The sequence below is a fragment of the Watersipora subatra genome, chromosome 11 (genome assembly GCF_963576615.1).
Source record: "Watersipora subatra chromosome 11, tzWatSuba1.1, whole genome shotgun sequence".
Lineage (NCBI taxonomy): Eukaryota > Metazoa > Bryozoa > Gymnolaemata > Cheilostomatida > Watersiporidae > Watersipora > Watersipora subatra.
Window position 1 is genome coordinate 382,777 of NC_088718.1, and position 21,330 is coordinate 404,106.

At 35.0% G+C, this 21,330-nt stretch overlaps 1 protein-coding gene across 1 annotated transcript; it reads left to right on the forward strand.

Annotated features, from left to right (window-relative positions):
- Positions 1-11,001: 11,001 nt before the first annotated feature.
- LOC137408425 (ras-related and estrogen-regulated growth inhibitor-like) lies at positions 11,002-15,577 on the forward strand. Its single transcript, XM_068094951.1, has 4 exons — positions 11,002-11,234; positions 11,863-11,919; positions 14,434-14,525; positions 14,905-15,577. The coding sequence occupies exons 1-4, from the start codon at positions 11,066-11,068 to the stop codon at positions 15,346-15,348; spliced, it is 762 nt and encodes a 253-aa protein (XP_067951052.1). The 5' UTR covers positions 11,002-11,065; the 3' UTR covers positions 15,349-15,577.
- The last annotated feature ends 5,753 nt before the right edge of the window (positions 15,578-21,330 follow it).

The following is a 21,330-nucleotide window of genomic DNA, read 5'->3' on the forward strand; positions in this document are numbered from 1 at the left end:
AATGAATGGACCAAAGAGGCTCTATGCACATCCTATTTGCTTCAAGGTAGAGTTTAACACCCTGACAATGCATGCTCAAACACACGCTGATGAAATGCGTCTTTAGGGTTGGGTCTTTAGGCGTTATTTTGAAACGAGCATACCGCTCTACATCGCTAAAGATTGAACTTATCCATCTATGATTGGCTGAAATAGTTTATTATAGCTATCTCAACTCCATCTTATTTTCAATTTATGGTAGTTGTGTTCAAGATTGATTTTCAAATAACAATGACAACAGCTATATATATATATTTGTATATGAACAAAGATATGCTCGCTTATGACATATATACACAAGAGTTATTAGTATTTTGAAACCGTTCATAAAACATTTCAGATTTTTCTCCGTAATCGAATATGTTAAAGGTTGACTTGCAACAAAATTCACATTACAGTGATTTGGTATCAAAAGATTCACCATGTCTTACTCTGTTGTGTTGTAGGTACAAAATATGTGGGAATACGATTACAAGCTCTTAAAAGCTCAAAAACGAAAAGCCGCTGTAGATTGGAATCTCTTTATTTCTCTGACGTAGTCATGAAATTTGGTTATCGTCTTGTTACATGATGTTCTCCCATGAATTAAAAGGCCAATAAAAAGCTCAATATAAAGCTTATTGTAGCACTGGTTTATGACAAACACTTTGGGTTTTACCAAAGACCCCGTATCAAATATAGATACTTGCTCCTTTACAGTTTTGTTTCGGTTTGGTCTAATCGGCAAGTCATAATCTGATCATGTGACCCAATACTTCGCAAATAATTTCTGCAAAACTCTTCGATTATCACAAATGACCAACAGACGAGTCATGATTATCAGACAATGATATGTACTCCTTCAAGCTAGGCTAAAAAATTAAACGAATTTTTACGGTAAGTTATAAGATATCACTGCTAAAGGTGACAGCATTAAAATGACGATAAAACAGATGCGTAAGAACAATAGACATGGTTTTATCGAATGCGTGAAGTATATTTGTGAAAATATTTCGACGAATAAGGTTGCTTGAAAGTGTAAACAGAAACCATCTAACACAGCTACGTCACATTTGAGCTGTTTTGGAAAGAGAATCCAAACTACGGCGGTCTCGTGTTGCTGCGATTTTCTGTTCGTTTTTGAGCTTTTAGGAGCTTGTGATCACATTTCCACATATTTTGCACCTACAACACAACAGAGTAAGACATGGTGAATCTTTTCATATCAAACAACTGTAATGTGAATTTTGTTGCAAGTCAACCTTTAAAGCAGTTTTCTATGGTTTAAGTTACACTGTATGCTAAAAGTATTTTCACTTAGTTGTTTCATCATTATTAACCTGTATTGTTTTTTTCTTTGAGCCAATTATAGCGCATCTCCAAGTTACGATGTCCCTGTTATATGATTTTTTACCTTGTGATGTGAAACAATGTTTTTTCACCCCCGCCATACAACATTTTTTTCACCATACGATATGAACAAAAATTTCTCTCAAAATTCAAATTTGGCAGTCGGTGTTCTAATCACGTAGGAATAATGATGATACCAATATGCCAGTCATCGAAATCCCTCTCATAATGCACTCATAATGCATGAAAGAGATATCATGCTCACTCCTCTCAGCTCAGCATTGTTCTCGTTTTGTAAATGCTTGGTATGGAGTGAGTGAAACAAAAATTGATGAAAAATTTAACTACATATGTAACTTTAATTCGTTAGCCATGGGTCCTAAGTTTGATAACGACGCTAAATGAAGAAGTGAGAAAATGATTATCATTGCAAAAAAAGCTAGAGTTATTAGGTTAACTATAAATTAACCAAAGTTACTAAGGCTAATATACTATTTTGTTACTAATTTTTAACAAGCACAATACGCATATAAGATTTTGATGTTTTTTACCAAGGGCTGTATGCATTAGATAATTACTGTAGGCTTTTCTATACGACATTTTTGCCTTACGATGCCAACGCCAGAACAAATTAATTTCATATGACAGGGTCTGCTGTTGTCACCTATTGTTAATGATAAATTGTCTGGAGATACTTGAATAACAGTACTGAAAAATCTAGCAAGGACCTTATGGCCTTCATATGACTGAGGCCAAATCTCATCGGTCAATATAATATTTGTCAACATGAAGCATTGTTTAGTAGCCCTTGTGTGAGTAACAGCAACTGGCTACACACTGTGTAGCCAGGTCTAAGTGTCATTGGTTCAACTTAGTGCCACCTCTTGTGTAGCCATTGTCACTGTTCCAGCTATTAGTTTCCATGCAGCGATAGTGTAGCGACACTCGAGTGTGCCGGTGCCAAAGTGCCACGCTGGGTCGGCAAGCAAACCATGTTTAATAGGTTGCTATAGTAGAGGGATGGTTGTGGCATGCCTATGTCAAGGTTGTACGTTTGTAACTGAGTCCTGCATCACTTCAGTTTTAGTAAAATCATTGTTGGCTAGAAATTTCGACATCTTTACATAGAAATTTAAATTTTTTTTGCGTTTTACCATCTAAGATTCTGTAAGCCTCAGACTCATTCAGGTTTCACTGATAGGTTGGTCTATACAGCCTTTTGTTCTGCCATTTTCAGTTTCAAGTAAGAACAGATAGTTTAGAGTGTTTCAACAACAAAAATATCTGCATATAAAGCAACAGGAAAGCAAGACCTATGAGCATGCACAGTGTGATGCCATTGGTCGCTAAAGCCATTTACATGGCACAAAGATGGAGCATTGCACAGGTATCTCGCTTCCAAACAGCGACACTGAAGCACGACAGAATGAGAGTGACACTGGTGTTTCCATGATAGAATTGCAGCGCCATATGGGGATGTTGTTACCCTATCACCATATAGAAACTTAGTAAAAGTCCAGCCTCAACTTATAATTGCCTTCGCATACAAGTTTTCAGGATACATTTTAAAACTTTTTTGAAGCATCAGTATTGTAAATTGGAGCTGAAAATAATAAAATAAAAGCTGAAATTGGAAACAAAAAAATTAACAAATGATCTGTGTAACTTTGAGGTGAAGTTACAATTTATTTTTTACATCTCTCTTAATACTTTTTAATCTGTTTAATTATTTACAGCATTTATTAATTAATGAGTAATTGTGCATTGTTGAACTGTGGAATGCATTAAAAAATGATCGTGTATTATAATGTTTGCTCCTACATAGACAGCTCTAACACGAGAGACAGATTGCAGAATGAATTAAATTTATATGAAGATGTTTGGCTGTACAACAAATCCTCGATCTACATTCACCTTCACATTTATATTTCTGAACGCAACATAAAATGTCATCGAATATTTGGTTCTAGATACAAACTAATTTCCAACATATGACGTCCCGAAGTGTCTCAAAACATTGCAGTTCTGTAAATCAGTGCATATCTTAGCAGTTCTCCTTTAGAAAGTTCATTTCTATGCTGTTCGAATAATATTAAGCAGTAATTCACACCTTTCTATGAAAGTTTTAAATTCTTGGATCCCAAGAAGACTGGTGCAAGTGATAGTTGTAGTGAAAAAAGGAATACTTAATGGTGTTCTTTAAAAGTAAATTCCTATAAACAAACATGCGCAAAAAACCTTTGGATCAATTTATTAAAACCTTCCAGTAGTTGTAGTGAGACCGCAAGTAAGTCTTGCCAAAAAAGAGCCGGGAATGAGTGAAAGTACAGAGGCTGGCCATGACAAAAACAAAATATAACAAATATACGAAAATACATATTATATTAACTTAAGCTTTTTATAATCCAAGTTATACTACAGTAGTATCTTTACCTAGACGCAGTCCGTCTTCTGTATCACCTACACCTTACATTTGCCTGTCTTCAACATAGAGGATATTATACAAACATTTATTAGCCGCTTTCTTAGCAGATAATTAAGTTTTACATTTAGAGTTTTCAGAATTGTATTATAGAACGAATTTGCTTTAATGCTTTATGTTATTACCTAAATTACATGTATATATTGTGGCGTTTTGACCACGATAATATATTTAGTAAAATACAGTGTATTAGTTACTATTAGAATATTCACAGAAAATCTTGGAATTAATAAGATATCTAATAATTGTTAATTGATAAGTCGAGCTATAATTATACGGTAGATGCTCCTATAAAGTATATTCCACCTAACAAAAGGAATTTATGTACAGTTTTTGCTTCATATTCCATAAAAATTTTCATATAGCTTGCAGTGTGAAGATGGTGCAAACTCTCAAATTTAATTTCAACAGTGAGAACCTCATTGTTAAACAATGTTTTCTCTTTTTTATATATTTGAATCTTGCTGCCTAGACAAACGGGAAAAAATCTATTTGAAGTGACGATGAAAGCGTGCGCTCTCTTTATTAGCCTAATATAAAATTGCCATATCATGGACCATAAACCATGTAAAAGTGGTACGAAAGAGAAAGTTGTCAATACAAACCAATAGTACCACAGTTGCTGTAGTCATTAAATAAAAAATTCAGTTTAGCATTTTCATTTTTGAAAGGCCAAGGGGGGTAATTTGGGAAGATCTTGGAACAGATTAGGCCATTAACATATATTTTGTTCTTACTTCGTATAATATAGCCCTATAATGTAAATTTTTTCGGAAGGGATTAATCAAGTTGTTGGAGCGTTTACCATAGGCTATTGCTGATTAAACCAGGACTTTTCCTAGGTCTTGTTAAGAGGGTTTGAGCATACTGGCATCTTTCACTATCAGAGCTGTGGTATTCTAACCTCCACCGCTGTGAGCCATGACATCATTTTCGTCTCTCTGATTGCCGACAGCGACAGAGTCACCGTGACTAAAAGTAATGAATGCAAAATAAATAAATAGAAGTACATTGTAGTTGGAAATAAAATAGCTCCAAATAATACTTATCCCCATTCTGGTTTAAGTACTAGAATTGGCATCTACTTCCATATGTGTGAGAAATAAGAAGCAATACTGCATGAAAACAAGTACCAAAATTTTCCTTAGAATTGATGCAGATTCTTTTAATCATTTTAAAATGATTCTATACATTATCTTGGAGAGTAGAAAGTTTGCAAACATTTGGTCATTTGTTTCAGTGCTTTTGGTAGTAAAGTAAGTAAACCTATGCCTTGTCTGCAAGTTGTATTGTACATAACCTTCACCTTTAATCTAATGATGAGGATGATACTATATTACCTCACAAGTAAAAGAGATGTGTTGCTAGCATTAGGTGTTGATAATCATTGCTTCGTAGCAAGTTACGTAAAAGTTATGTAGAAGCAGTTACGTCCATGAAGATGTTTCATTGCAAAAGTTATTGAGGTTTTTCCAGCTCAAATTGTGGTCGAAAAATAATCAGATAAATGGGAATTGCTAACAAATGTTTACTATTTTCAGCCTGAAAACACTTATTCATACAGCAGAATTTCGCAATAGCTGTACGTCTATGAACATTTTGGTTGCCAGCTCTTGAAAATACACTCTGACCAATATAGAAGAAACATTGAAGTGTAACGGGTGGCTGAACCAATCCCTGTTATTATTGTGGGTCAATAGTTGTTGAAGGAATTAGGTGAACTAGGTGCCATAGCTTGTGTCATAGCATCATGGATAGGTCACTAACACTGTAACAAGAGTTTACTGATCTGTGATTGATCGGGTGATCGATCAACTGCGAGGTGTCTATCTAGGTTAGTAATAAATTTAACATTTGATAATCAATAAAACTTGACTCAATTGGTTGATGGTTATTTATGTCGACCAAGTTGCTAAGCAACGAAGCACCTAAAATATCGCTAAAACTCATGAAATATGCAACCAATACAGCGTTTGCATTTGCGAATTGTGTCAACATCTCCCGATTGTGTGGGTGAAAGCTAGTCTGAGGCAAATCATAGGCAAGTACTTGAATAACAAGTTTTGCTTTTGCTCACCTCGTTGGCAGCATTTGTGGTCATAAACTAAATAATAGTCCATTTGCTGGCCATCAACTGTGTAGAGGGTACGTTCAACAGTTCAACATAAGAATTGAACTTGGATGTATCTACTGCTATCAAACAGCCTACCAAACAACTATTCAAACAAGCAATTATTATCAAAAGAAATCATCAGAAATCAATGAGTTCAAAACGTGTTTGCAGTTTGATGTGACATGTTTTTAATCATGAAGTTAAGTCAACAATCTAACAGCTACCGATAAAGCCTGCTCCGTCACGACACTTGCATTTAACTCATAGAAAACTTGCTAGCACTTGCCAACCCAAAAGGTGCAACTGGTGTAAACCATTTTGTGATAAATTTTGCAGTTATAAATTGTAAGAAGAATTGCTTTTATAAACAGAAGATTGCGTGTCATCCTCACTAACTGCCATTTATCTGCTACCTTTGCCGCACTCCAACGATTTCATACAGCCAATAGTTACTTGCAATCAGCTATTTTTCATTTGTTAGCCTTAAACCTTGGCTACTCAAGGATGAAATGAGTCGTTTTAGACAGCGTGCCAGGTCTAAACAATGTGTTGCGCTACATTGGCAGAGATGAAACAGATCAATCTGTGATTGGCCAAGAGATGATTCCCAGTGAACATAATCCTAATTCCATTACATTTTTCCAGTACAAGTTGATATCGTCTAATAGTTGCTATTTGGGTTTCACAAAACTCCTTACATTTGGAAAAATACATTCTCAAGAGCAGTAGATACGTGAACAGGTTTCACGTTGAATTGTCCATGAAACATTGCTAAAAAAATTTGATACAGCCAATAGCAGATATAGAAACAATAGCAATAGCCAATAGCCAATAGCAGATAGCGAAACAATAGCAATAGCCAATAGCAGATAGCGAATTATTTTGCGACTTATCACTTGTTAGTCATGTCTTGGCTAAACACATACATGTTCTAACAAGGGTGGTATAATCTGGAGAGTGGTTTCAGCTTGCGCATATATTTTGTCAAGTGCACTTGGAAGAAGTTCTTCCTTCATACAGTTAGGAAATTTAAAAAACTGTTCGTAAAATTAGCTATTCTTAGAAGTCATCTGTTAAAAGCCTATCAATGCTCCACTTTCATGAATAATGATTTTGAATGAACAGTTTTTAAATAATTTGGTTTAAAAAATGAGCAATTTGAAAACAATTATATAGCGTTGCAACTGTTCTCGATCAATATTTTACAAAGATCGCGAATCTTTTTGTATATTTTCATGACTTGAAAATGTTGATAAAACCTGGTATTTGGTTAAAACCACACAGAGCTATTATTGAAACGCCAATATGCAATGTTATCCGCTGCTAGAAATGCAATAAAAATTTAATCTTCAACCAGTTAACCTTTGAACCCTGCCATATGAACTCAATCTGTTCTGATATTTCCTTAGTATGTCAAGACTGTCATTAGTTGGAGAAAACATTCTATACAAATATTTTCTGTCTTATTTAGTTCTACAGCCCAAAAAACTTTTAAAATAAATGCATTGCAATGAAAGCAGTATTTAAAGGAAACTTAATTATTGAAGTAAAAATAACGATAAGTCAATTTTTGATTGGCACATGACCTTGGCACTAGTGACAGGCTAATTGAGTTGAAGCCTTAGAATTAGAAATACAGGAGACAGGCGGAGTAATGGTAGGGTTGTGATAAAGGTAAGGAGCTAGTCTTAACTTGGACTAAATTTTAAATTAAGGTAATCAGTTATACATCATTTTACTAACTTTATTTTATCACTGTATTGTTATAGTTCACGATAGTACGAGCAGGTTAATAGGTTAGCCAATGAGGAATCGCCTTGTTGAAGGAGAGACAATTACTTGACACAAGATATTCATGAATAGCTGACTTTTAAAAATAAAAATTAGTCTGGGGGTAACTTTTGAGATCGAGAATCCTTCCAACTATTAGGAATGAGTGTGGTCGAGTCTCAATAAAGTACTATATATATAACAAGTACATCTGACCGACGATTAACAACAAGAGGATGGGTGAACTTTAGGAGTAAGGTTGTAGCCTTCTAGGAAAGGTATGGTTAACTCTAAAGTTGAAGGCCAGACCGACCCTTAAAACGATGTGTTGGCCTGTTCCTGAAGATCACTGTATGGCCCAACATTGATCTACGCATTTACAGTTGTCAAACATCTATTACCACAGAAGCTGTCTACTGAACACTTACCATTTTTGTTTCCGTAAACATTTCGTCACACTGATCAGAGGTGGTAGTCACTGTTCTTGAAGGAGTCCCATGGTAAAGTGACCATTTTGTGACCAGCTGACCTACATTGAGATGAACTGAGTTTAAAAAAGTAGATTGTTATTAAAAATAGTAAGCCATTACTACGATACTACGACTATCACTGTGTTTCCATGTGTTGAGTAGGTTGGGAGTTGCCCACTGCCGATGATTTTGCACCCTACCGTTTCAACGATTCGAAGTTGCACTATATAGATCTTTCTAAGATTCCCGATGTATCGAATTCCCACAAATCAAAACTTGTTAAAATTGACTCGCTTTCAGGTCACAGTTACTTTTATATCCAGGATTACGACTCCCAAGATCCAGGATTAAGTCTGGATGCTTGATAGCTGGAGAGATCTTAGCCGAATATCATTGATTTGAATTCATCAGCAAAAAGCGTTTTATGATGTCGAACAGTGCTCTGACAGCGATTGGCTTCACACAAATTTATCGAAGCGAAATGGCATCCAAACCATTTTGATTTAATCATGTATAAGATTTGGTGTGGATGCAAGTTCAAACTCATTTGATACATGAAAACACAGTGAATGTGTGCTTAGAAAAAGCTGTTGTAATCATTTTGGCAGTTTGCCAATAATTCAACATAATCGCTAAACCTTTATTTGATGTTTGGATGCCAATTGATAGAAATAACTCCTGTAAACAACACTTTATAAATACATGTTTGGTTTCTGAGACCTCTAATCTCCCTGATTACGTGTTCTTAGAAAACAACGACTGTTGCATAACTTCTGCCTCCAGGTAACCTTATCGCCCAGGGAGAAGCTAACAGCAGTTTTTTTAAACCGCCATCACCAATTAAAACAATTGACATATCAATGGCTGACAGACCTCCCTTTTATATGCAGAATAAAAGGAAAAGCTGCAATTTTAAAACACTTGCATCGCTGTTCAATTTGCAAAGCTCTGTTTGAATTTGCATAAATCTTAGGTTAGCCCTCTAGCAAAGTTGACCACAGCCATTGTACTGGTAGAATCATTCAGGTAAAAAAGTTGACCACCTTAATTATGTTCTTGAAGCCAGCGTCTTCATCACAATCACCGCACTGATTGGATATATTATTTGTTAGCCTAGACACTCCAGTTTTACGCTCCAAACTTTTAAAATGCTCAAATGAGCATTGTCACAGCAAAGGCCTGGTTACGCATAACAACACCGAAATACATCGCAGACAGACTTATTGTAGATATTTTTTGTGGCTTCACACATACCAACGCTACTAAATAATGCATTGTGTTGACAGATAGATTATTGATTTGAGTATTGCCAGGATATTTATTATTTCACACAAATCATGAAAGATTTGCGACAGCAACATTATTAATCTATCTATATACATTGTATATATATCTCAAAGTTTGTCTTTTTTTGCGTATCTGTCTGTGTATGTCCAGCTATAGCTATTAAAATCTTAGAATTTAAAATTCCGCATTCTGATGGACTTTTAACTCGCAGATATTGCGACCGCTAGTTTTAATACACACACTCTAACACTGAGCTATAGAAGGCTTCTTGATCATGAACATTATCATATACGCGTATAGGGTATGATATACCACATATACCAATCACACACTAAATGACATTTTATTTAAACCTCGATGAATTCTATTAACTCTATGAAACACGATGCTTTTTTGTGTTTTCTTGAACTTCTATTTTCGGTTTTTTGTAAGGTTCAATTGCTATATTCGTGATCAAGGCCAATTCTTTTCACGCGGACAATTGTATTATCTCCCATTAAGAGCCTCGACGTTTTCTCTTCGTTCGGTCAAAAAAGACAACACGATATCTCAGTTTTATATTTGTACCAGTATCGAGAGGTACCAGTATTAATAGCCTTATTCAAAGTTTTGATGGATAGCTACTGGTGGAGCAGTAGCCTTAGGTAACCTGTACTGGTTACTTGTAACCTTTACAGTAACCTGTTATTATTAATTCAACATATTCAGGAATTTTATCTTGTTTTCTCAGTTCGTATTAATTGTATCATTACCAAATCATCTTTCATTGTAATCATAGCAAAACAGACTTAATTCAGCTATTACTTGCTAATTATTTCACATTTGCATTTAAACCCTTTTATAGTTGTTTTATTATTTTTAAATCTATTTGACCTGCACAAAACATTTTCCTCATATTATGAAGTTTGAAAGTTACAGTCGTTTGACAAAGTTTAAAACCTTTACAGTTTTTTTTCTTCATCTGCAAAGCCATACCAGAAGAAAAATCTGCGAAGCCTCACCAGAAGAAAAATGCATGCCCGCAAGTAAAAAAATGCTTAAACTCATGTAGCCAACAGGACTATTAGTCAGTATTACGGTATGAATTACACAGAAATAAACAAACATCTTCATTTAAAAGTTAGAATGGTAAATGTTGATGTTATAATGTTGACTGAATGTAAATTGTCTGCACAAAAACTTTTTTATTACCTGTGCAACACTGGACATTCACTTAGTATTTAAATATGAGCGGTAAGGCGAAACATGCGATATTGGAATACTTTCTTCAAATTGCATGATTTTATCGGCTGCAAATAAATAACCCTTTTAAAGTAGCACCTGCTCAGGAGTGTCAATAGAGCCTATTTACAAAATGACAGCAGTGATAAATCTCTGGGAGAAACATGTTTATAAAAACATCCGTGGCTGCTATAAAATCGTGTGACCATTTCTTCTAGTAGTAAAGCATTATTTTATCGCTATAAGCTACGAGGCCGACACCTAGTAATTATTCATGCCTGACCTATCAACTGTAGCAGACGTCTGCAATCAAAGCTGAGACAAAAAATATTAGCTACAAACACCATTGCAAGGATGCGAAGGACAAGTAGCTCTTCAAGTTCAGACAGCACAGCCTCATCTCCACGATACAGCAGAGCTCGCTCATCTTCTGTACCAACTTCCTTAAAATCATCCAAGAAGACAAATACTAAGGAGTGTCTAAAGCTTCTCCTTGTCGGAGACCACCAAGTTGGAAAATCTGGTAAGCGCAATTACATTCTAGCCTATGAACACATAATACAGCCTGTTTGTTAATGACCTCTTCATAATGGCTTAAATGTGAAGAAATGGGCAAAGGCTCCGACAGAAACTAAAAATACACAAGCATGTCTTTTGAAGCATTGAGTTACGTCGAATAGTTAAACATTTCTAACAAATTAGGAATCTACTAACAGTTATGATGACTATGGTAAAAACGTGCGAGTAGTTGACTTGAGTAGCACATGGGCTGGCAACTTAGTAAGGACTTGTGTATATGATTACCATAGTAATATGTATTGTTAACTTATTAGGACTGGTAACATCGAGAACTGCGCTTTGTACTAATTTGATCAATTAAACACTGCCCTAGTCTTCAGCTAGTTTTAGAAACAGCCAAAGCTCGAGGAAAACCATTACAAGACCACAAGATTTTTTACCAAACGATTCTTACATCCTTCTGTATAAAACTGAATAACAATTGTATCCAGTGGCCAACTCCGACCTATCCAAACGAACCAGAACTTTGACTATATACAGACAACCAACCAACATGAAATAAATTTTTCCCTCTATATATTCTACTATACAATTTAGTATCAGAAGTACCAACAACATTTTTCTTTTTATAGCAATTGCGGTGAAGTTGCTTACACGACGATTTATTGGAACATACCAGAATGATAAAGGTGAGATATCGATTCCTTGCATTATAGTCTTATTACTTATCACTTTTTTTGTATTTTCAAGCTGCATGAGGTGGGTAGAATCAAATAGGCTCCCCTTGTTCGCCATCCATCAATCCGACCCTGTCTTACCTCATCAACTTCCTGTAGCTTATCTGAACCCCCAGCACAGACCCGTTATCATCTAACCTTTAGTGTAAGAAGTATCGGCAAGGCTTTCATACACGTCATTACAGAACATAAACACAATATTATATCGCAATGTATTCAGGGTGGCCGACTCCCTAATAGGATAAATCAAATGTCATTATTCATTCTACATCTCTAGTAAATTACCTTTAATGGAATGCCATAAACTTGGTTAAGTCTGATGGTAGCCATTTTGCTGGATGTCTATAAATCAGGCAGCAATGCTAATCCTTTGATTCTTGCCTCGAGATACCATCGAGGCTGCAACATAAATCACCAACATAAAAATGTAAAAAGTTAATTTCTTTGCATGCAATCAGCCGCATTCCATCTTTCTACTTGCCGAGTGATTAATATCCACAGTAAATGTAAGACACGTCAAAGGTGCCGCCCGAAGATTACCCAGGGTGCAAGACAAAGCCTGTAGCATAAATTCCTAATACAAGAGTTTATAAGAGTCTGCTGTGCAAGTTCGCTGCTCATTTGACCTTTGACCTACAACTTATCTGTTGTATTGCATGAAACTGAACAGATGTTGGCTGTGTGAACACGAACAGGGTATTAATAATTAGGTTGATTGATATATTTATCACTGGAAAGTGGAAATATAGCTAGCGCTTATAAGGTCAAGGCTAGAGATGCTCTCTCCAATAATTATTCTGTTTTTTAAAAATAACTCGCAAATAATCAATAATCACAAGACAACTCTGCCGACTAGGTATGCTCTGGCTATCATGTTTTTGTCAATAAGCTTGATGCGGCTCTTTTATTGACGTCATACTTAGTGCAATGCACAACATTTGGAGAGAAGTAATTCATTTTGACGGTAATTTATTCAAGGCATTTGTGTCAACACTATACAGCCCTTTAATATTCAAAAACATTGATTCAGAGCCTCACAAGCGAGACAGATGGAGGCGTAGTTTGGTATTTGAGGAGAGGGCTAACCAAGAACTGCTAATAATAACTCGTAAAGAAAAAGTCTTGAGACCTTTAGAGGGTGACGGGCATCAAATTCTAATAACTGAGGGTTGATATTTTACCACTGGAGGAAGGGGGAGATCGAAGAGCTTACAGTTACATTTTAGAGATATTTAAACTGAAGCTCTTAGACCAACCTTTTTATGTTCACAATTTATTACCTCCAATCTGCCATATTTCTTTGATCCCTTCTAAAACCATGCAGAAATCCATTATTGGTTTCTGTGTGTAATTGAGAACAGAATTTAGTCAGCAGTCCACTTGCACCTCATCTACAAGTTAAAGTGTGCACCTGTTTAACATATCCTAGTAAATAGTTTAACTGTTGTTTCTCAGACTTTTGCTGCAGTTATAGAACAGTTACAATTGAGACAGCCCAAACTAACCTTGTGTAGTTCAAAAAATTTAGCATGTATCCTAATCATAGTGTTATTTATTTTTCTCCAGTTTTTATGGTACATGTGAAAGCACTTATTTCCTTCATCACTTTGTTCCTCATGCTGCCAGCCCCCACCTGCGCATCCATCCACCACTCCGTATCACTAGTTTCCTAGATTACTATTACAAACAAGTTATGAAATTTTGGCACCTTTCTCTGCGGGAGAGCACTTAGTCGTATCAATGAGTACACTGCAAACACACCTGCAGCTGCTGATATACAACATATTATCTTTTCCTGTTAATACAAGCAACTTTTAAAAATGAGCACTGAATGCTGTTTCAAATAAATAGAATGGTGTATTTATAGCCAAGGCAGGATGACTCCTATCCAGAAAAATGTTCATTAGCCCACCTGTAGGGCACCTGTAGCTAAAAGTTGTGCCTTTTCATCAGGGACCCAACACCCCTTTTACTAAGTTTCCATACAGTGATAGTGTAGCGATACCTGAGTGCGCCAGTGCTGAAGCGCTACGCTGACAAGTAGATCATGTTTTTATAGGATGCTAACTAGTAGAGCGATGGTTGTGCAACGTCTTATGCCAAAGCATATGTTTGCATATGAGCAACAGGAAAGCAAGATCTATGTGTACTCACAGTTGCGAAGCCATTGGTCGCAAAGGCTGTTTCCATGGCACAAAGATGGCGTATCACACGAATGTTTCACTTGCAAACAGCGACACTGAATCACGACAGAATGAGAGCGACACTGAATCACGACAGAATGAGAGCGACACAACTGTTTCCATGTAGGGTACCGCTACGTTATCACTGTACGGATACTTAGCATCTAATGATACGCATTTGAACTGCAGGGCTACTTTGTTGTTCTGTAGATGTTGAGTCAAGGAATTAAATTTAATTAGTCCTTTTGGACCTCACCGTGTGCATTGCTGTTCTTTATTGCAGATATGCTTTATGAAAGCAGCCAAATCGTCACTAACAGTGATGACTCAAATAAACCTTTGAAACTGGAGGTCTTAGACACAACAAGTACCAATGTAAGTTATCCGCTTATGTGCATGTAATGTGACATGCTGGTTGACTGATACTCCCATTCTGTAACGAAAATATAGCATTATAGGCTGGGGCTGGTTTAGTGATTGACAGTTTGGTGGTTCTAGGCTTTCATAGAGGATTTTTGTCAGGGTGATGCTGGAGCGAACATATTAACTGAACACGCAAAAATGCAAAATTTCTATATCAATCTTTTAAGTGACAAAAACAACACATCATAAAGCCATTATTTGAACGCCGCCTCTAATAGAACGCCACTATACCAAAAGAGTTGACAAATACAACTCCATACATTCACGTAGAGTTTTCATGGTACAATGTATCTATTTTTGCTGGGACTTAGCATCACACATATTTTTACAGGTTTCAGATGACGATGGTTCAAGCCCGGCTATAGACCATCTGTATTGGAGCTCAGCTATAGTCATAGTCTATGATGTTACAAGTTCTAGATCTTTCTCTTATGCAGCTGACCTGCTCAAGGACATAAAACGCGAAAAGCCAAACCATATTTGTCTTTTACTGGGAAACAAAACTGACTTATCGCATGAGAGAGAAGTGACCAACTCGAGTGCAGCTGATCTGGGCAACACCTACGCAAACTGTCTCTCAGCAGAGATCAGTGCTGCTTCAAGTGACCATACTGAGATTTCGGCTACTTTTCAACCACTGTTTACTCTCTGCAAAACTGTTGTGCCAAAGCCAGCAGTGAAAAGACGCCGTTCCATTGTCGATATGGCCAAGGCCTTCAGCACTTTACTTAGGTCTGGCTCCACGAAACACTCAGAGACAAAAGCGGCTTCATGATCGCTTCATGAACTAAGCCAAAGCCACTAAAAACTATATATTTGATATATTATAGTGCAAATATGCATGAGCTTATTTTACTGACAAGAGGCTCTGTCAGAGTACTTTGTCTCACAAAGAGGGCACAAGTCTCTGATAATAGAGTGAGCATAATATATATATTTCTACAAAGTGTATGCTTATGGAATAAGCTATAAACCAATACTATATTCATGTATTTTTGTACAATGTTTTTATCTTTTACAGGATGCTGCAAATACTATAAAATAAAATATACATATTTGCGAAGTAAGCAAAGTTTTGTTGCTGTTACATGCCATAAACTCGGTCATACCAATGCTGAAAATGCAGCAAAAATTTGGAGCAAAAAGCATACAATTCTATTTTACAATACAAATAAACTAAAAATGGTATCATACTTAATTTAGCATCATTTGTGCAACAATTATGGTTTAACAGCTTTATAAACTTTTTTAATGCTTTTAACTATCTTAAGTCACTTTTGACTACAAAATCCAAAGATATATGAAAGATGATGTTGGTTTTTATGAAAAAATAATTCACGAGTTGCTAACAATGGGCAAGAAAAACAGTGAAAACCTAAAATAAACATTCTCACCGAGCCTGGCAGCAAGTACATTCTTGTTAATTGTGGTCAATTGTAGCAACTTGTTTCAAGTGATTCAGTGTAAATTGCATTCATATACATGTGGGGGTGCCTTGTGCCTCTTAGAATTGCAGGCTATCAGCGTAACCAAGCACAAAATCACAAAGGATATATAAATTAACCAAGGTTCATAAAACATTTTAATCAGAGTCCACAGCTACTCGTTTTGCCCTACTAATAGCTGATTGCTATTTCTATAAATAGATAATCACTTTATTTACACACCTAATTATTAACTAAATTTACTTCATTTAAAGCAAACTAGACCGTGAGAAAACTAAAAAAAATTAGTAAAGTTAATTATGTGTATTGGAAAAAAGCTATTTTTGCATAACATTGTTCTATAATATGGATTAGCAAGGAGTTGGGATCTGGAGTCAGATGTAGTGGTTTTCTTGGTGATCAAGGAAGGCCTAGACTCTACTATTAAAATGTAATTAAGAATTTAAAATGGAGGCAGATCAATACCAACTCATAGCAAATAACTGCTTGTAATCGAGCTGATTGGACATGTTTTGTCATACGTAAGTCACAACCATAGACAGTCATAGTCACCTCGACCGACCGCAACAGCGAGAGAGGTTTTTTGAAGAAGCAGGGATGTAATGGATGGTTAGGCAGATTGGAGAATGCTATCATTAAATGCTCTCACCTTTTGTATTTAAATTGAAACTACTGATGCCAACATTCTGATGATTCCACCAAGTTTATATTGCACACTAATTATTTGACACTATGAGCAGCTGTTTAATTTTGGAGTTGTTGTCCCTTGATTACTACTTGACAATAATAGATCAGGGAATAGACTACACCATGACTGTCCAAGGGAATAATAATACTTGACAGGGAATAGATCTACACCATGACAATTGTGTATAATTACTGATACAGATACCAAATAAGTTGAGAATATAAAATTGCAAATTGTGGTTATAGTGTTATTATCGTACATACTAATAAGACAAGTTTCTTCATGAATATGACAACTCCGAGCCAAATTGAAAAAGTAGTAACTAATAAAGATGGTATGAAATCAACAGGACAATGACCACTTTGTCATATGTGATCGTCATTGTATAAACTATGGCTACTATCAACATTTTGACTTCACCTACATACGAAAGATACTTCTTTCTTTAGAAAAATTGTGGTACAAAACTATGACATCTAGCATGGAGCCGCTCTTTCCTGCTCTCTCACAGCTATAGACAGACAATCAGAGAATTATACTGGGTTTGGTCAGATCGAACATAAAATATAAATGGCTCTGTCTGTTCACAAACCCACGGGGTTTTATAGTTACTCTAACCATATCTTTTTTGAACTAATACTATGTGAGGGATTTGGATAAATTTATCAGAACTCAAAATATTATCTACCTAAAATCAAATACATATTCTTTTATTTCAAATTGTGAAATACTTGGTATGCAATTATGCCATGATAAGTGTTAGGCATCATTTTATTTTTTGTTTTCATAACCATGTTCTTCATGGTAAAATATATTCCATTTTAAAATATTTATTACCTAAAAATTTCAAAAGTCATTGAATCCTATTAACATAAATATTTCTCTCTACAAATACATTAAAACTTATAAACATAATTACATTAACATATGAATTTCCCAAATGCAATGCAAAATTAGGGCAAATGCTTCATTCTATACTTAAAGTTTCAAAAGTGAAACCTAGCAGTTTTGTATAAGTGTAAAAGTGTAACTGTATAAAGACTGAAGATAAATATTTAAAAAATTAAAAATGTTTCAAAATAAAAATCATTTTTCGAAAAGTTTTAATTAAATGATACATTGTTAGAGTCAGGGTATCATCACCTCTACCTCTGCACTATCTGACTGCATGGCTGGCTTGACCTACGCTTTGATTCACCTCTAGCTACAGCAAAGTAGAAGGAAAAACATATATTTATTATGTAATTATTTATCAATCAAAATATCTATTTATTAATTATTAAGGAATTAAAGTAGATTTTTAGATGTGGAACGAATTAAACAAATTATGTTACAATTTCATGAGAAGATTTAATCCAACACGCGACAGTTTTAACACAGTAAGCAAGCTATAGGGAGAGTTAAATATGTAGGCAAAGGTTTGACTGAACGAGAGTTATTCTACAAACAAACGTCAACTACGAGGAGATTCTCTTATCCTAAACTGTATTAACAACTTTCCATCAGCTGTGAATGACTTACAGTAGCCCGAGTCCCTCTGAACTGCGTATCACAATGCAATGAAACAAACATAAATCAAATAGAGTGATTAGTTTTTATTTTACACTCTCCCTCAAAAATGATGTTTGAGAAGCGATAAAAAATAAAAAAATGATTGCAGTACACCGAGTCTGATAGAGTGTATATTTGTTATGAATGGAAAAACAAAGTTTAAGTGTTAAGCACTTGTTGCTGTGGAAAAGCTTTCAAGCACTGTACATTTTTAATCATTCATTCCCGAGAATTTCAATCAGTGTGTCATTTGAAACTAATATTCTGTCAGTCACCATTTTTCATTTCTTGGTGGGTTAGAAATGCCATCAAGAATTAATCATCCAAACAACTTGAGATTTTAGAATTATACAGAAAACATTCCAAACAAAGCAACAAAAACTCTGCAATGCTGCGTAAATGGTAAGTGCGGAAAAACAAGGTGAAATTACGCAGCCGCATTTACTCAGGTGTAAAATAAAGTAGACAAACAACTCCTCAAATGATCTCGAGCCAAAGCCTCCAAGTGATAAATAAAGTGATGCACATATAAAGTAGAAAAACGTTTCACACCCAGAAAAACGTTTCACACTCAAAAAAACAGTCAATTTGAAAAATTGTGCGTATAAATGTTAAGGGACCGCTATTCTTACTAAGCTATATGTGGGGTTGAAGCAACCAGTTAACAAACTTTATGCAGCAGTCTTTTAAACATTTTTGAACATTTGATGCAGTAGCCTTTTTACCACTACCTAAACTATACTTGTTATCCTACAGCCTGAAACACATCTAGAGCTTAACTAGTCATAGCTCATTAGTTCATTCATATAATTTATTACTTATGATTTATTGTCTACTTTGAGATTTGACATACTTTCATAAAATTGATTTTTTTTAATATTATATGTAATCATCTCCTGTCTTAATTGTTTATTTCTAAGTGAGTTAAACGAAACAAATAAGATTTTTTGTCAACCGGCTCATATTCGTATGCTTAATCATATGCTGCCAACGTAAGGGATAACATGGCCCGCTTTCATTTTTACATGGTCATTCTTTTCTTTCATTCTAAAAATCACAAAATAATTATTTTATTAAGCGGTTTCTAAACTAGATTTAGTGCTTAAGCAATAAATAATTGTTTGAGCCAAGCTTTTCTAGGTCAACTTTCTGGTGCACATCCAGAACCTGACATTGACATTCAAGAGTTGGTTGACTAAATGTTCGGTAGCCATTCCTGCTTTTTTAGCTTTGGTATCAGAATTTTCCAATACCTTATTGAGCATTTCAAAGAATGTGAATACTTTAAAACGACATGAAAAATATGCCATTCTAATTGGATGGTATAACCTCGACCAACACTAAAATAAAAACTCACACTTCAAACTACCATGCTCCCGAGTGGAAACTCTAGATTTTAGCTTTTTATGCAATATTTTAATCTTTTTAAAATTCAGGAAATTTTGATGTGTAAAGATTTCTAAAAATGTATCAAATCTAAGCGCTGATTTATTTAGGTAATCTTGCAGACTGAGAGCATTTGTCCACGAGTTGTGGATGATTTTCAGGATAAAAATATGACGCATGTTATTCAGACGAACTTGAAAAAGCGAAAGTAATCAACAGCCGAAGAATACCAGAAACAGTTTTCCAACAAAAAAAAATCCTGTCATAAAATGTGATCAAATAGCAGAAACACTTATACTTCTAGAATAGACCGGTAGTCAATACAACAAACGATTCATAAACCATTTCTGTATAGCAGAGTCGATTGACACATTTTACAATTACATGATAGGGAATCAAATTTAATTCACCATTTAAAGGTTAATGAACAACTTGAAACATTATTGTATTAAAAGTCACAGATTGTAGATTGGAGTGTAACTAATTTTGTGTGCTTTCGATTAAATACTACTAACATTTCACATCACAAAATGAATAAAAAGATTTGTGATTTTGCCACAGTTTTTAAACATTTTCTGATAAAAACTCTGACTCATAAAAATAGAACATACATTAATGGCTTTTTGAAAAAGACTTAGAAAGAAAAAGAAAACAGAAGAAAAAACTAAGAAAAAAAGAGAACGGCTACTTTTTAGACAATTTTTTAAGTTTTTTGTTGGTGTAAAGAAGAACTCTTTAGAAAATGAGACACACAAGCCAGTTCTAATACATAATGTAATTACAATATTTAATTACATTATAATATAATTATAATATGTTATTACAACGTGTAATCTATAACTTTTACGCGAGAACTAATGCAGGACATATAAATACCACACAGACTTTTTTCAGTAATGGTGCAAAATGGATTGACCTTGCTCCGTGCAGAAGATTGGTCGCAGGAGGTAGTAAACTAATCATTATGCCCTCGACTATAGACTTGTAGCTTATAATAGTCCTCAGTTAGTATTACTAGTGCTAGTATTACTAGTATTATAGTAATACTAGTACTATAATCTCATTGTTTGCAACGACTTTTCATTACGAGGGCCATTCAATAAATAAGGCAAATTTAATTATAAAAAGAGTTCTGTTAAAAGTAGAAATCTATTTTTTTAAAGTTTATTGATCTATACTGATAACTAACTTACGTAATTTTGTTCAAGAATATGCAGCCATGTGATCCTGTTTTTGAGGTCTTCCAAAATGGTTGACCAAGACAAATGTACCAGAATTAAACAGAAAACAGTTTTAAAATTTTTGGTAGCTGAACGGTGTAAGCCCAGTGAGATTTACCACAAATTGGTGAATAAGGATGGCAGTGATTTAAAACAAAGTCAATGCAGAAGACAGATTTAGACAAAAAAATGTTTACAAATGGGCAAAATTGTTCAGAGAAGGCAGAACAAGTATCGTAGATGAAGAGAGATCAGGCCGACCTCTTGATGTGAGAACCTGTTATATGCTTGAAGTAGGTGAACAGCTTGTTCAGTCTGAGTGAAGGAAAACAGTGGAAGATTTTGCAAAAAACTTGGTGTCAGTTTCTACAGCCCACAAAATTATTCATTAGGACCTGGTTTACTCTAAAGTTAGCTGCGCTGGGTCCAAAACAGCTGAACCAACAGCACAGACCGAAAAGAGAGTT